The 14,252-nt window shown below is 39.2% G+C and overlaps 3 protein-coding genes across 11 annotated transcripts in view; 1 reads left to right on the top strand and 2 right to left on the bottom strand.

Annotated features, from left to right (window-relative positions):
• LOC109171748 (extra-large guanine nucleotide-binding protein 1) overlaps positions 1–4,254 on the top strand; it is a 4,849-nt gene extending 595 nt beyond the window's left edge. For 2 of the 4 annotated variants that reach the window (XM_019320802.1, XM_019320801.1), the window contains 8 exons: positions 1–1,247; positions 1,357–1,494; positions 1,583–1,687; positions 1,782–1,967; positions 2,092–2,290; positions 2,669–2,910; positions 3,227–3,390; positions 3,468–4,254. The exon at positions 1–1,247 is cut by the window's left edge. In XM_019320802.1, coding sequence (XP_019176347.1) covers positions 1–1,247; positions 1,357–1,494; positions 1,583–1,687; positions 1,782–1,967; positions 2,092–2,290; positions 2,669–2,910; positions 3,227–3,390; positions 3,468–4,065 — 2,879 coding nt within the window. In that variant the 3' untranslated portion in view covers positions 4,066–4,254. Of the gene's footprint in view, positions 1,248–1,356; positions 1,495–1,582; positions 1,688–1,781; positions 1,968–2,091; positions 2,291–2,665; positions 2,911–3,226; positions 3,391–3,467 lie in introns of all 4 variants that reach the window. The other 2 variants (XM_019320803.1, XM_019320804.1) reach the window with 2 other exon arrangements.
• A 150-nt stretch (positions 4,255–4,404) lies between these two features.
• Positions 4,405–6,152, bottom strand: LOC109171750 (B3 domain-containing protein REM5-like). 2 transcript variants are annotated; one of them, XM_019320805.1, is made up of 4 exons: positions 5,534–6,152; positions 5,150–5,438; positions 4,912–5,063; positions 4,405–4,824 (listed from the first exon to the last, which is right to left on the bottom strand). In XM_019320805.1, the coding sequence occupies exons 1-4, from the start codon at positions 5,609–5,611 to the stop codon at positions 4,540–4,542; spliced, it is 804 nt and encodes a 267-aa protein (XP_019176350.1). In that variant the 5' UTR covers positions 5,612–6,152; the 3' UTR covers positions 4,405–4,539. The 2 variants fall into 2 exon arrangements, with proteins under 2 accessions (XP_019176350.1, XP_019176351.1); XM_019320806.1 differs by having other exon boundaries at positions 5,306–5,438.
• Positions 6,153–9,377: 3,225 nt separating this feature from the next.
• LOC109171774 lies at positions 9,378–13,493 on the bottom strand. 5 transcript variants are annotated; one of them, XM_019320840.1, is made up of 2 exons: positions 13,144–13,493; positions 9,378–12,605 (listed from the first exon to the last, which is right to left on the bottom strand). In XM_019320840.1, the coding sequence occupies exon 2, from the start codon at positions 12,498–12,500 to the stop codon at positions 9,714–9,716; it is 2,787 nt and encodes a 928-aa protein (XP_019176385.1). In that variant the 5' UTR covers positions 12,501–12,605; positions 13,144–13,493; the 3' UTR covers positions 9,378–9,713. The 5 variants fall into 5 exon arrangements, with proteins under 5 accessions (XP_019176385.1, XP_019176388.1, XP_019176386.1 ...); XM_019320843.1 differs by having other exon boundaries at positions 9,378–12,538; XM_019320841.1 differs by having other exon boundaries at positions 9,378–12,647; positions 13,348–13,493.
• Positions 13,494–14,252: the final 759 nt, after the last annotated feature.

The following is a 14,252-nucleotide window of genomic DNA, read 5'->3' as shown; positions in this document are numbered from 1 at the left end:
TGGAGTACTCCTTTGCTATGGAGTACCATGGCCCACCCATTGCCCATGAGCTCCCTCGAGCTGTACCCATCAATGTGGATAGGATTCCAGTTGCGGCCGTGGTTTCCCAGATGCCCTTATCTCGTAAATTCTCATTGCCCATCGTTCAGCCCATTTCCGTTAACGATGTAGCCAAAGGGTTCTCGAAAGAGCTGAAGCGAAGCTCCAATTCCACTGTTTCCCCGACCTCGGTGATTGCGTTTGACCGGCAAAGTGGGTGCGAGGACGAGTCCGCTAGCAAAGAGCTAGAAGAAGAAGCTTTAGGGTCTGAGACTACTCTCTCTCCCAGTTCGGTTAGCGGTATTGACGAGAGCGCGCCCAGTAATAGCGGTTGTATTCCGTACGGTGAATCTAGTAGTTCGGAGCGGATGAATGATGATGAGGGAGGCGGTGAATTTTCCGGCGCCATTAATGAATCCACCGACCTTGCATCTCCCTCTGTTGGCCATGACAGGGTGGGGAGTTCGGGTAATTTTAGGTTTTCAAGCAGCTTCGAGATGTCTAGGGAATTTTCAAGAAGTTCGCAGACTTTAAGGTTTCCAGGTTCCTGTAATGGTGTGAATGAGCCAGATTGGGCTTCAAATGAATCAGTGTTGAGCTTCGATTATCCGTCTTCTCGGGTTTCGTCTCATAAATTTGGGGATACTAACAATGAACAAGGCTATGAGGTGAAGAGAGCTCCAGTTGTTACTTTCTGTGATATTGAATCAGAAGACGAAGATGTTCTTCATGAGGAATTCGTTGGTGCTGAACCAGAGGTGATAAGGCCTAAGAGAGAACCTCCAGTGAAGGTCAAGAAAGGAGTATGCTATAGGTGCACTAAGGGAAATAGGTTTACCGAGAAGGAGGTGTGTATTGTGTGCGACGCAAAGTATTGCAGTAGTTGTGTGCTTAGAGCGATGGGGTCTATGCCCGAGGGAAGGAAGTGTGTGTCGTGCATTGGGTATCCGATTGATGAGTCGAAGCGAGGGAATTTGGGTAAATGCTCCCGAATGCTCAAACGTCTGCTTAACGACTTGGAGATTCAGCAGATTATGAAGGCCGAGAAGTTGTGTGAGGTCAATCAATTGCCACCGGAGTATGTGTGTGTGAATGGAAGGCCTCTCCGTCACGAGGAGCTCGATATATTGCAGAGCTCTGCAAATCCACCAAAGAAACTTAAACCCGGAAACTATTGGTATGACAAAGTATCCGGTCTTTGGGGAAAGGTGAATGCTTTCGCCTATTTTCTTCATAAAGCTGACAATTTTAATCCAAAACCGTAATCTTGATTCTTGATTCTTGAATGTTTGTTTGTACTGACTGTTGAGTTTACAGGATGGGCAGAAACCTTCACAGATTATTAGCCCCCATCTAAGTGTTGGGGGTCCTATCAAGGTGAATGCTAGCAACGGGAACACTCAAGTTTATATAAATGGTCGCGAGATTACAAAAGTGGAATTACGAATGTTACAGGTTAGTCTCTTTCTCTTGACAGGCAACTATTAGATCGAAAATTGTTCCATACATTTATGATTGAATCCTTATACTTTAATTATTATAGTTAGCGGGAGTCCAGTGTGCTGGCAACCCGCATTTTTGGGTGAACGATGATGGTTCTTACCAAGAGGAGGGACAGAAAAATACGAAAGGTTATATATGGGGCAAGGTAGGATTTCTATGCTGATATTATCCTTTCCGGTGTTTTTCTACTAAAACTTTTATCTCTGATAGTATCCTATTCGCTCTATGTGACATCTTAGGCGGGAATGAAGCTGGTCTGTGCAGTGCTCTCACTTCCAGTCCCTTCAAAGTCGTCTTCTGTTTCTGGGGAGCAAATAACGGATGTGCTTAGTCGATCTGTCCCGGCTTACTTGGAGCAAAGGGCGCTTCAAAAACTACTTCTCATTGGATATAGTGGGTCTGGTACGAGCACTGTATTTAAGCAGGTAGTTTCCTAATCATTGGACCTGTCTTTGACGGTTTAGCTGTTTATTTGCTGCTCAATTTTACGTCACTTCAAGACACTGAAGCAACCAGCGTAATTGGCATTTTAATTTCTTGTTTAATTAGGCAAAGATTCTTTACAAGGATGTACCTTTTACGGAGGATGAGTGCCAACATATTAAATCAGTGATTCAGAGTAATGTATATAGCTACCTTGCCATACTTCTCGAGGGGCGTGAGCGTTTTGAAGAAGAATGTTTGAATGGGCTATCAAAAAATCGGGCTTTTAATGAATCTGGACAAACAGGTGACTTTTTTCTCCTATGTAAGAGTTAGTTTTTTTTTCCGTGTAAGTTGGTGTTTTGAGGCAAATTGAAGCATGTTCCATCTAACTAAAAGCCTAAGCTTATAGTTGCATTGCACATTTATGTTTATATATTATATATGCTCAACAATGCTTACTTTATTTGTATCTGCGAAACGGAAAGGGTTCATTTTGTACTTTTGGTTGAAACTTCTAAATGCGGTTTTCGAATTTTCCCTTTGAGGGTAAACATGGAAGTTAGAGTTTAAAATACCCTTCCCGAAACTATGCTTATCTCATAGACTTGCATTCAGCTCGGACTCCTCTGAGTACATGAAATGATTTCCTGCACCATACCGATAAGTTTTGTTTATTTTATTTATATATGGTTAACAATAGGGCGAAGTGATGGAAATGATAAGAAGACTTTGTATTCCATTCCTCCAAGGCTGAAAGCGTTCTCTGATTGGCTTCTCAAGATTATGGCTTCGGGTAACTTGGAAGCTGTCTTTCCAGCAGCCACACGGGAATATGCTCCATTAATTGAAGAGTTGTGGAGTGATGCTGCCATCCAGGCTACGTATAAACGGAGAAGTGAATTGGAAATGCTTCCCGATGTTGCTAATTATTTCCTCGAGCGGGTAAGATAATGGCTATGGGCAAGATTCACTTGTTAAATGATGTTCAATGTTATTTTATATTCATGATATTCTTCTTCCCGAAAAGTTGAATCCCCAACCCCAAGGGCCCCACACACCTCGGTCCGACAGAGCATGTAAATCACGGTAACTTAGTGGCTAGCAGATAGGGCCAGCCAGTGCGCACAAGGGATCTGTTCACTTTGGGCATATTCATTATATTCTTGCCAAGACTCTAACCTAGGAGGTTTTAGATTCAATCCCTTAGATGCCCTTAGATGTAACACAAAAAGAATTCATGATTTCTCTTTTTTTTCAGGCTGTTGATATTTTGAAAGTGGATTACGAACCTTCAGATGTTGATATATTATATGCGGAGGGTGTTACATCTTCCAACGGGCTCTCATGCATGGACTTCTCTTTCCCGGAGGTTGCAAATGACGATACGTTTGAGAGTTGTAATCAGCCCGATTCTCTGCTCAGGTTTGTACCACTTCTAATAATGTTTTCCCAGATATATTAGACCCTAATAATAACGTTTTACTTTTACTTTCGCCCAGATTTCAACTGATCAGAGTACAGGCAAGAGGGTTCGGGGAAAACTGCAAGTGGTTCGAGATGTTTGAGGACGTGCGGATAGTCATTTTCTGCGTTTCGTTGAGTGATTACGACCAGTGTGGTGTCGATGAGACGGGGGAGTTGGTGAACAAGATGCTGTTGAGCAAAAGATTTTTCGAGGGAATTGTTAGTCACCCGACATTCGAGCATATGGATTTCCTACTACTACTAAACAAGTTTGACGTGTTTGAGGAGAAGGTGGAACGCGTTCCTTTAACCGAATGCGAATGGTTCGACGATTTCCATCCGGTGATAAGCCGCCATCGCTCCACCAGCAGCAGCAGCAGCAGCAACATTAACCATAGCCCGTCCCTGGGCCACCTCGCATTCCATTACATTGCAGTCAAATTCAAGAGGCTCTATTCGGCTCTCACCGACCGAAAACTCTACGTTTCTCTGGTTCGAGGCTTGGACCCGAAGAGCGTTGATGAATCGCTGAAATATGCGAGGGAGATACTAAAGTGGGACGAAGAGAAACCCAACTTCAGCGTGAGTGAGTACTCGTTTTACAGCACCGACGCAAGCTCCTTCTCACATTAACGACGGGTCTTCTTCAAAGGGTTAGTTCAACATTCTATCATTGTACATACACACATATATATATTCAGAGGTCTTTAAAGTAGATGAAAAGGAAAAGAAAGGATTGAATGAAAGGACCTTCTTTGTAGATTGTAATTATCTTGAAACAGCTTGCCAAAACTGAAGATATTCTAACACAGTTTTGTTCAATCAATTGAAGCATATGCTCCATCTCAACTAAATGCCTAAGTTGGTAGTTCTGTGGTCTGGCTCTGATACCAAATTGAAGCATGTGCTCCATCTCAACTAAAAGCTTAAGCTGGTAGTTGAATTGCACATTAATAGCTCAACACAATCTAATCCTTCATTTATCAACTCAAAGACAGGGTAATACAATCCTAGTAAAGTTGATCAGACTGTTGTAACTACAATGTTATAAGTTTGATTCTCAGTCGTGAACATAACTGGTCTTTCATCAGCCTCCACCCAACATACTTATTGTCTTGAATGGCGGCCCAACGGTCGTCCTCTTGCTCGTTTCTCCAAATGGAATTGAAGTTGATGATGGCCGCCATGACTTCCGACCAGCTCAAACGTACAGACATATCCTTTGGACAACCTGTTGGCTATCCGGAAATCGGCCCATCTGCCGCCACACATAACAAACTCGCCGTCTTGTTTGCTTATTTTGATCTCCCATTTCTCTCCTCGTGCATCCAGGAGCGTTATATTTCTCTTCCCTGCAATCCCCGTTTCTTCCACGAAGCCTTTCGGTATTATCTATGTTGATAAAAAGGCAGATGAGATTAGAGTTTAGAAGGTTAAAGAACACAGAAAAATGGAGTTTTGTACTCAAGAAACACTCACCATTTCCTCATCAGTGGATGCTGAAAGGATGGTGACGAAGCTTGGATTGGTTGTGGTCTTGGAAGGGCCAATCGATATCTGAGATTTATCATCCTCTGTCTCGCTTTCTTTCTTCACACTCATAGTCTGACCAAGATTGCTTGAATTTTCACCTGTTAAATTCATGGTTAAACCGGAATTAACAACAAATCAACAGTCTTTAAGGTAAGATGATAAGATTTCTGGGAAAAAAAACCACCTGAAAATCCAGGGAAGAAGCGTGAAGATGATAGGCTTTTGTCGCAGCAAGTGCGATCATAGAGTTGAACATGGAAAGTAGAGTAATTATCCATCAACCAGAAAACAACAAAATTCCCAATTTCTAACTGGTTATCATTCACAAAAACAGACCAACCATCTGCAAACAAGTAACGATTGCTGCTTTTTTTAAGCTTCACAGTCCATGATTTCCAAGAACCAGCCATGGCGAGTGAGGGCGTGGACGACAGCTTCTCCCCAAAAATCTTGCCAAACAAAGGTGGTAAACGCTGTAATCAACACCAAATTAAAAACACATTAAACCCACTATACTTAATTAACAAGTAACAATGCATCAACAATAATCACGAACTGAAAAACTTACTAGAACCGATGCAAAGTCGCTAGCCGATAAGATCTTGAAAAAGGAAGGATTTTCGTTCTGCATATTGAAGTTGGACATAGCTCAGCATGAATCACCCAAGTTTCTATGAGAATTGAGAAATGGGTTTTGGCTACGAGGGAGAAATGTTGAAGATAATATCAAATTTGTGTGAGTTTAAGTCCATTGCTTTCACTCTTTCTGTCAAAGAGACAGGGTTTTTTGGGAATTGAGGATAGCAAATATGAGGATACCAATGCATGCACTGGATTCATAGCTTGTTTTGGCGAGAAAGTTAAGTTGCTCTGGATTTTTGGGAGGTTGGACAAGAAAATACAATACTCCAGTGTTCTTTTACCCTTTTTGCAGAAAAAAAAAGAGAGAGAGAGAGAAAATGTCAGTTGCTTTGTATTGTCATTTTTCACATCCTCTTCTTCCTCCACTGAGATTTTAATCAGACTTAGCTCAGATCATTTTGATGAAGTCGGAGGATTTTAGTCCCAAACCCGGCAACTCCTTGTCCGTGACGGTGACGGACGGAAGCCCGGAACTGACTCTGATACTCTTCTTACCGGTGATCGGGTCGACGTTGCTCGGAGGCGTGATGGCCGAGGTGCAGAAGCAGGCGGATGAAGATGGTGGTGACAGCCGTTTGATATTCTAAAATTTATATTATTAAAACACCATTTTGGTGTAAACAATTAGTGTTTCCTTTTAAAAATTTATTTTATTAAAAATAAATTATAAAAATTTAAAGATTTACGTTTAAAATCAGATCAATATTAATTATAGTAAATAGATTAAAGATTAAATAAAATCTGGTACATAATTTGGGATAAATGGGATTGAGATGAAAAAATTTGGGTGCAAGAATATACTGAGAATTTTATTTTGATGTAAAATTTAGTAAAAAATTTAATGTTTTGAGTTGAAGATGGCCAAACACCATGTTGTCGAGTCATTTGACAATTGATATCCCACCCAAGTTTTTTTATCTTTTTCTTTGGGGGGGGGGGAGGGGGGGGGGATACATTGGAAAATTATCTTTTTGAGGTTTTGGCCTTTTGGGTCTTTCAATGACTCCATATCTTTTGTGAGAATTGAACTTTCAACCTATATCTTTAGTGAAAATCGAATTCTCACCCTATTGTTGAAACAAGACTTTCAGAGGGACCTTTGAATCCTTAAATCATTGATTTTTTTTTTTTTTGACACATCAACCTTTTCCAACTAATTCCTAATTTGAAAATTCTTTAACTTTGTTCTCTTCCTTTTAGGGCATCTCCAATGAATGGAGAAAAAAGTGGAGAAAGAGTGAGAGATAGGGAGATAATGATTGGAGAGGAGAGAATATATATGCTCCGAAGAGAATATTCTTCTGGAGCATGTGAGCTAGAGCACAAGGCACGTGGGTAGCAAACGACAATGAAAAGGCGTGTACTATCCATGTGTCGGTGTGAAACAGTTGTTCCCCACCCTGTATTTTATTAAATAAAAAGAAAAAGAAAATGAAGAACAGTCATGACGGCCAACCATGGAGATGGTCCCTTTCGTCTCCATGGCTAACCAGAGACGAAGGAGTTCATCTCCGGCCCGGCCATGGAGACGAAGGGGCTAACCGGAGACGAAGGAGTTCATCTCCGGCACGGCCATGGAGACGATCCCCTTCGTCTCCATGGCGGCCAGAGACGAAGGGGACCCTTTGTCTCCATGGTTGGCTGGCCGGAGACAAATGGTCCCCTTCATCTTCGGCAAGTCAACTGTTTTTTTTTATATATATATTTAAAATAATTATTTTATTTATAATTTTAAAAATTATTTTTAAATAAATATGTTAGCCACTAACAAATAAACAAGTCATTTTAGATTAAATTACATAAATTTATATTGTTCAAGAATCCAATTGTAATTTTTTTTTTTAGTTCAATGACTTAATTGTATTTTGGTGTGTAGTTAGATGACTTAATTGACCCTTATTCCTTTATTTTCCAAGAAACGAGTGCCATGACTCCTGATATCCAATAATTATAACTAAGGGGGGTGTATTCAATCATGACTTTTGTAGAGTTTTAAAGACTTTTAAAAATGATAGATTTTAATAAACTTTGATTGACTTTCATAGAGTCATTCAAAACTTTTTAAAACTTTATAAGACTCTATAAAAATCTATATAAAAAACATTCATAGACTTTTATCAACTTTTTATTTTAAAAAGTCTACAAAAGTCATTGAAACTCTAAATTGAATACATCCTTACAAACTTCCAATGATTTTGATTAATAAACTTCCAATGATTTTTATCATTTATAATTTTCTTACAAAACATTTATAATATATCATAAAATTCTTCTTATTATATAGTTCTTCACCCACATCAACATTCTCAACATTATTATTTTTATCCATAGTATGCTGATATATATATATATATATATATAAACATCAACAAAAAAAAAAAACTATTTCATTAGAAATTCATAACAATATTGAACAATAAAATTTATAATAAAAGAATTGATCAAATAAAATATTTAAAAATATAATTATAAGTTGCATAAAAAATTTTTATATTAATAATATATATAAAAAATTATACTTGATTTATGGCTAGGCATCACGCAAAAAACTATTATTTGCAATAGCAATTTGAGACTACGAACAACAACAAGGTGCTAATGTTTGCAACCCCAAATTGTTGTTACGAACAGTAGTTCGCTATTCGTAGTAACCTGTTTTTTTTTTTAAAAAAAAAGGAAAAATATATGTTACGAATATAAACATAAAAAGAATAAAATTCAAAATATATATGTATTTATATGAATATTATGAAACATATACTAAAACTTGACGATGAAAAATTTGCTTTGTTCATGTATTTAGGGAGAAATAGATAAAGTTAGGGATAAAAAAAAATCATAGAAAAAATAAAAATCAATATAAAAAAGCAATAATCAAGTAAAAATAATATTATTTTGAATTTTAGAGGAAGATTGTAAACTTTATGAGATAGAGAAAAATCGGTAGAATTTAGGTATGAGGAAAATATAGGATAATGAAGAAAAAAATAATTTTATTAAATTTAGGTAGGTTTATAAAGTTTAAATAGGGAAAAAAAAAATAGAGTTTAAATAGAGAGATAAAACATTCAAAGTTGTTACAAAGAAAATTTTGAAATCTTGGGGTGGATGGCTGGATTTCAACTATTTATATTTGAGAAGGAAAAGTCTACAAAAGTCCTAAAATTAAAAAGTCCACAAAAGTTCATAACTTTTTGAATACCACATCTTTTAAAGAGTTTAAAAGTCTTAATTGAATACCACACGACTTTTAAAGACTCTTTAAAAATCTTGATTGAATACCGCATGACTTTTAAAAACTCTCTAAAAGTTTGAATTAAATACCTCCAAACTTTTAAAGTTCATAAAAGTCTTTAAAACTCTATGAAAGTCATGATTGAATACACCCACCTAAAATTCTTTCAATGCCAATTGCTTTATTTACAACACACAAGACATGAACCACATCCTTGTAGACTCTTTAAAGGCACAATTTATACGTCGTTTAGGACCAAGATCCACCTGATCCATGGTATAACAACTCACTCTGGTCCATGGTATAACAATTGATCCAACGGGACCACAAGCCATGGGGCTTTAGTATCTTCTTTTGCATTTTCACTAAATTAGAGCAGTGGTTTGTTGTTCTTGATTGAGGTGAAGAAACACACACACACACGAGAGAGGAAAGAAAAAAAGGTGAATCATCATATAAAGTTATGATGCCTAAAATAGGAAGGGCGATAAAAGCAAAAGCAAGCCAGAAGGGTGAAATACTACTAGCAGGAACTAACAGATCATCATAATTGGATTGTATAAAAGCAAGCAAAATGTGTGATTTTATACACCAGAAACTGCAAACAGTATGGTAAAAAAGCAAAAACCATAGATATATGAGGAAATTGGGTGGATTTATACCTGCTTTAGTCATCATTTCATTGCTACCTAAAATAATACAAGATTCTAACCGCAATTCCACAGCAATATCAAAAAGGGTAAAAATGAAAACGCATGAGCAATTTAAACCATGAATCAACAAACAAATTATCCCACAAGCATCAAGGGGGTGGGGAGGGGGCAAAAGAATCCAATTTGAATCTTTCATACTCTCTATGGCACCTGAAATTTCAAGCATTGGTCTCTTCTGCGACAGTTGGGAGGCCACCATCTTTGATAAAATCTGGGTTGAGAAACTTAGCCACGAATGCCCACAATTTGTATACGTCTTCAAAATTTGTGAGGAAGCCGAGTGAGGCGGTGATCACCTCGACTCTAATAAATCCACTTCGACTGTCCTGTCTACCATTTTCCATCGGTTTGCAAAGGGAGGTGTCTTCGAGATTCGAAGTTCCACGCTGCTGTTTCGGGCTATCTAAAATTCGAATATGACTGAGGATGCCAATGCCGAGATAGATACCATGCAACTCCGCCAGCTTCTGGATAATTTCTGGCTTAATAAGACCCTTATTTCTGTCTCTCACGTTGAAAGCCACTGCTGCACCTCTTTCGTATTTGATTTTGGGCCCATAAATGTAAACAAGAGGTAGACTTTCCTCGCCATTTGAACCGGGCAATCTTAGTTGCAACAAGGAGGTCACGAGCCAATTAATCAGAAAACGTAGCCGAAGGGTAGTCTTGTTGAGGCCTAGCATGTTTATATGATCAAGATGCTTGCATATTATCTCGGGTTCTCTCCTGTCTGACTCTTGCCCGTCATAATCTCCGTCGCTTATGTACTCATCATCGTCTAGACTTGTGGCTGACAATTCCCCAGGTTCTAGTGCATAGCCTAGATGAACTTTACGGTGTTCTTCTGTACTAAACGATACCCTTCTTCCCCTGCTAACATGCTGGTCACTCTCTTCTATACCAAAAAATCTACCACCGTTATATCTGTCCCTTCCCCTCCTTTCCAATAATCTGAACTCACCCTCGGTCTCTCGTCTTATAGCGCTCTCTTTAACCTCGTGACATATTGCAGATGTTGAACCATTCTCGAGGCGACTAAACTGAGAAGTAGAAGTCATATTGTTAAGGTTATATCCCTTTGACATCAAATTTCCTTTACTGGTTTCTGCTTCTTCCTCAATCTCACAAAGATGCTCGGTTCTTCCAGTGAACTGCTCTTCTTCGGGAATGTCGTGAAAATGGTCTAATTCTTGGGACACCGAGCGAACAGCAGCGTCAAACGAAAGCACGTGGTGGTCGTCATGGCACCCGGCATTCGCCTCCTTGTCGTACATTGGGCTGTTAGACATCTTTGGAGGCTTTGGCGAAAGGCGCTTGTTGTTATTCTTTCGGCCAGCAAACCAAAATGGCGGTATGGGAGAAGCCGTTTTTTCTTTGTTAGATTGTCCCGCACAGTCGGACCCCAATGGGCTTTGACCCAAATCTATCCACAATGAATTATCAGACGATTCATCTTCACTAAAGACTGGACTTCTCATTACCTCCCCGACAGATATGCTTTCGGTTTCTTCAAATATCGTGCTTGCTCCATCCCTATCCGAGCTGTTCTCGTGATCCATCTCTGTTTCAAATACGTCCCTCACCTGGGCAGAAGTGAACGCACCGGAAAACGCAGGGAGTTGAGACCCTGGCCGAGTTTCTGTACTAACTTCACCGTTTTCTCCATCTTCATCATCTTCAGCTAATCCAGGAAAACCGTCGATTGAATCACTCAAATAGAGGGGGTAAACGGGAGTGATTTTCACAATACCAGAGCCAGTATGCCCAGACTGATTTTGAAGGCTTCCCATCACAGATTTTTTAATAAGAAGGCATCCAAATCCAGTTGGGTCATACCCAAACACCCTGTAAAATGACGTGATAATAAAATCTGGGCGAAACAAAGACAATCCTAGGGAATCCATGTCTTTTGGACCTAGCGCCCCGGCATCAAGCAAGACGTGCCAGTTGTTTTGCTGAGCCAGTGCCATCCACTGATAAGAGTATTTAGCACCCGTAACTCTCGATTGGACGGGGAAAACAAAAAGACCGGTTGCACAGTCTTTTTTTCTCCTCTTTTTGTTTGAAATCTGTTTTCTCAAATCGGTTGAGCAGAGTTTAAGGGTCGGCCATTTGAACCACGCACTATACACTTTGGCTCCTTTCTCCCGGGCACACTGAGCCATCCAACTAACCGACTGGCTCTCGTGATCGAACATAGTCAACAACTTCTTGTTCGTGTGAAAAGGGTAGGACTCGGCCAGCAATTTAAAAGCCGAACCTCGACTAACAGTGAAAACCAGGCCATACTCATTCTCGGGGATGTTCAAGTAATCCATTATTCTGGATTTAATATCATGTTCAACAGTCCCTTTCTCAGCACCCCCGTATAAAGCATGGTTGCTCAAATTCGCAGTGATCTCGGAGAGGCTAAATGTAGACGAATCCCAAAAGTGCACGGTCTGAAGGAACGAAAACAATCCAAATCCACAGTAATCGAGACATACCTTAGGACCAGGACCGGAAAGGTGAGAGTACTCATCTGATCTCAGCTGATCAATCCTCTCCGAAGACTGGTATTTCGGGTACATCGTAAGAAACTTCGAGAACGCTTTGCGTTGTTCCGGAATTGCATCCTCCGACTCAAAGGTGTGTTCTGCAGCGAGGGCAGTGGCTCTGAGGAATTCTTTCTGGGCATGAAGCCGGGCAAGCGAGCGTGACCTCCCCAAGCCCTCATCTTGATTCTCCATCGCCTCGGAATCCATGACTTGAGACTTAACGAGGGATCCATCTTCAGAAGCTTCCTCGAGAGCCTCCCGAAGCTTATGCTCTTGCAATTTCCTCAGGAACGACGGGTTCCTCTTCACTTCTTCCCCCGAATTGTTAGAGCCATCCCTCTTTTTACCCTTTTTGTCCAAGATCAGAGCAGCACAGTGAGATATTGGCTTCCATAGTGAAAGATGCATCTTCTTCTTCTTCTTTTTTCCGTACCCACAGTACACCTCTAAAGAAGAACCGAACAGAGTTTCAGAACTTCATCAGAGACACATAGGAGTATATGCTTAGCCCATCTAACACCAAAACCAACAAAAGAAGAGGCCGAGTTTCAAACCCTAGCGTAATAAAGCAAAAGGGAATCAACCTGTAAAGCTTTCAAAGAATCAGAGCCCTTTGCTTTCAAAAATCAAACACCCCTATTTCAAGGAGGGAAACCCCAGAATCATTTGCTTTATGCAAACATTTCAAATGCTTTTTTAAATGAATGGATATTAAATATACAGAATGGGCAGGATCAAGGAAACCCTAGAATTCACTTTTCCTAAATATTCAAAAGAACAAGGGATTGCAACACATGGGAAGAGAAAATGGAGAAATCTGAAGTCGGAATTGGGGGTTTAAGAAGAGAAATTTACTGAATCTGGGACTCCATTTCAAGGTTGGAGGATTATCAATCAAGAAACGCAATTAAAAACACACAAACCCAAGATTCGAAGACTGGTGTTTTACCAAAAGAGAAGGTCAACCACTCCTATAACAAGCATCAAATTCCCAACAAACCCAAATGGAAAGAGGAATCAGAAGCAGAATAATTGAAGAACCCAGACTTACAGATCCCCAGGAAATGGGCAAGAAGAGACGCCAAGGCGGGATTTTGGGCACCTGAAAGAGCAAAACCTCTCTCCCCCAACACCCAAAAGGGCTCAAAAGCTTTCCCCGTCTGTTTATCTCTCTTGCTTTTCAGCAACGCGAATTAAAAGCAAAGAACAACCATCAAAATGGCATTTACTATAGCAGGGAGCCCAAAAAACATACCTCTCTTGATGACCACCCTACTGCTCTCTCTCTCTCTCTCTCTCTCTCTCTCTCTGAAAATGCATATGCTCCTATTTGTTGAAAGGACCACACCTTCCACTCCTTAACAAACACTGAGAAGTGACATTGACTTTCACACACAGATTACAGATAAGTGCTCTTCTGTTTGTTTTCTTTATTTCTTAATTTAATCACATTTATTCATTAAATCATGTTTTACTAAATTAATTACCCACAGAATAGTCAGTGCGGGACCCCTCCCATTACGCTTCCCCTCGTCACTAATGCCTCAAGTCAACCAATCCTTTGGCTTGTAAAAGCTCTATTCTGTCTCAGCTTACCCCTCTACCCTAACAATTCTTTTTTTTTTTTTTTTTACTTACTCTTTTTCCAAAAGGGCCCATCAAACTCCCATCTGACAAAATATTTCAAAAAATGTAAATTATGGTGACTTAATAAAGTAACAGACAGAATCAAATGCGGGTGCATGTAAGGGATCTACTCAAATACTATCTACTAGACCATTGAACTAAGCACGTGTCTATCTCGATACTTTTTTTTTTTTATATAAAATTTCACACAAATACTACTCCGTATTAGATTATGAGAATTTCATTTTACATACTCAAAAATCAATCTTAATACTTTTTATATAAAATTTCTCGCATATATTAATAGATTATTAGAATTTATTTTTACATACTCAAAAACCTATCTTGATACTTTTTATATAAAATTTCACGTATATATTATTAAATTACAAGAATTGCTTGTTACATACTCAAAAATCTATATCCATACATTTTATATAAAATTTGACGGATATGTTATTAGATTATGGAATTTTTAATCAATAATTTCTCTTCAACCTTATTTGGTTAATGATTATTACATAACTTTTAGTT

This window comes from Ipomoea nil, unplaced genomic scaffold (genome assembly GCF_001879475.1).
Source record: "Ipomoea nil cultivar Tokyo-kokei standard unplaced genomic scaffold, Asagao_1.1 scaffold0380, whole genome shotgun sequence".
Lineage (NCBI taxonomy): Eukaryota > Viridiplantae > Streptophyta > Magnoliopsida > Solanales > Convolvulaceae > Ipomoea > Ipomoea nil.
This window is presented reverse-complemented; position numbering and strand designations above follow the sequence as displayed.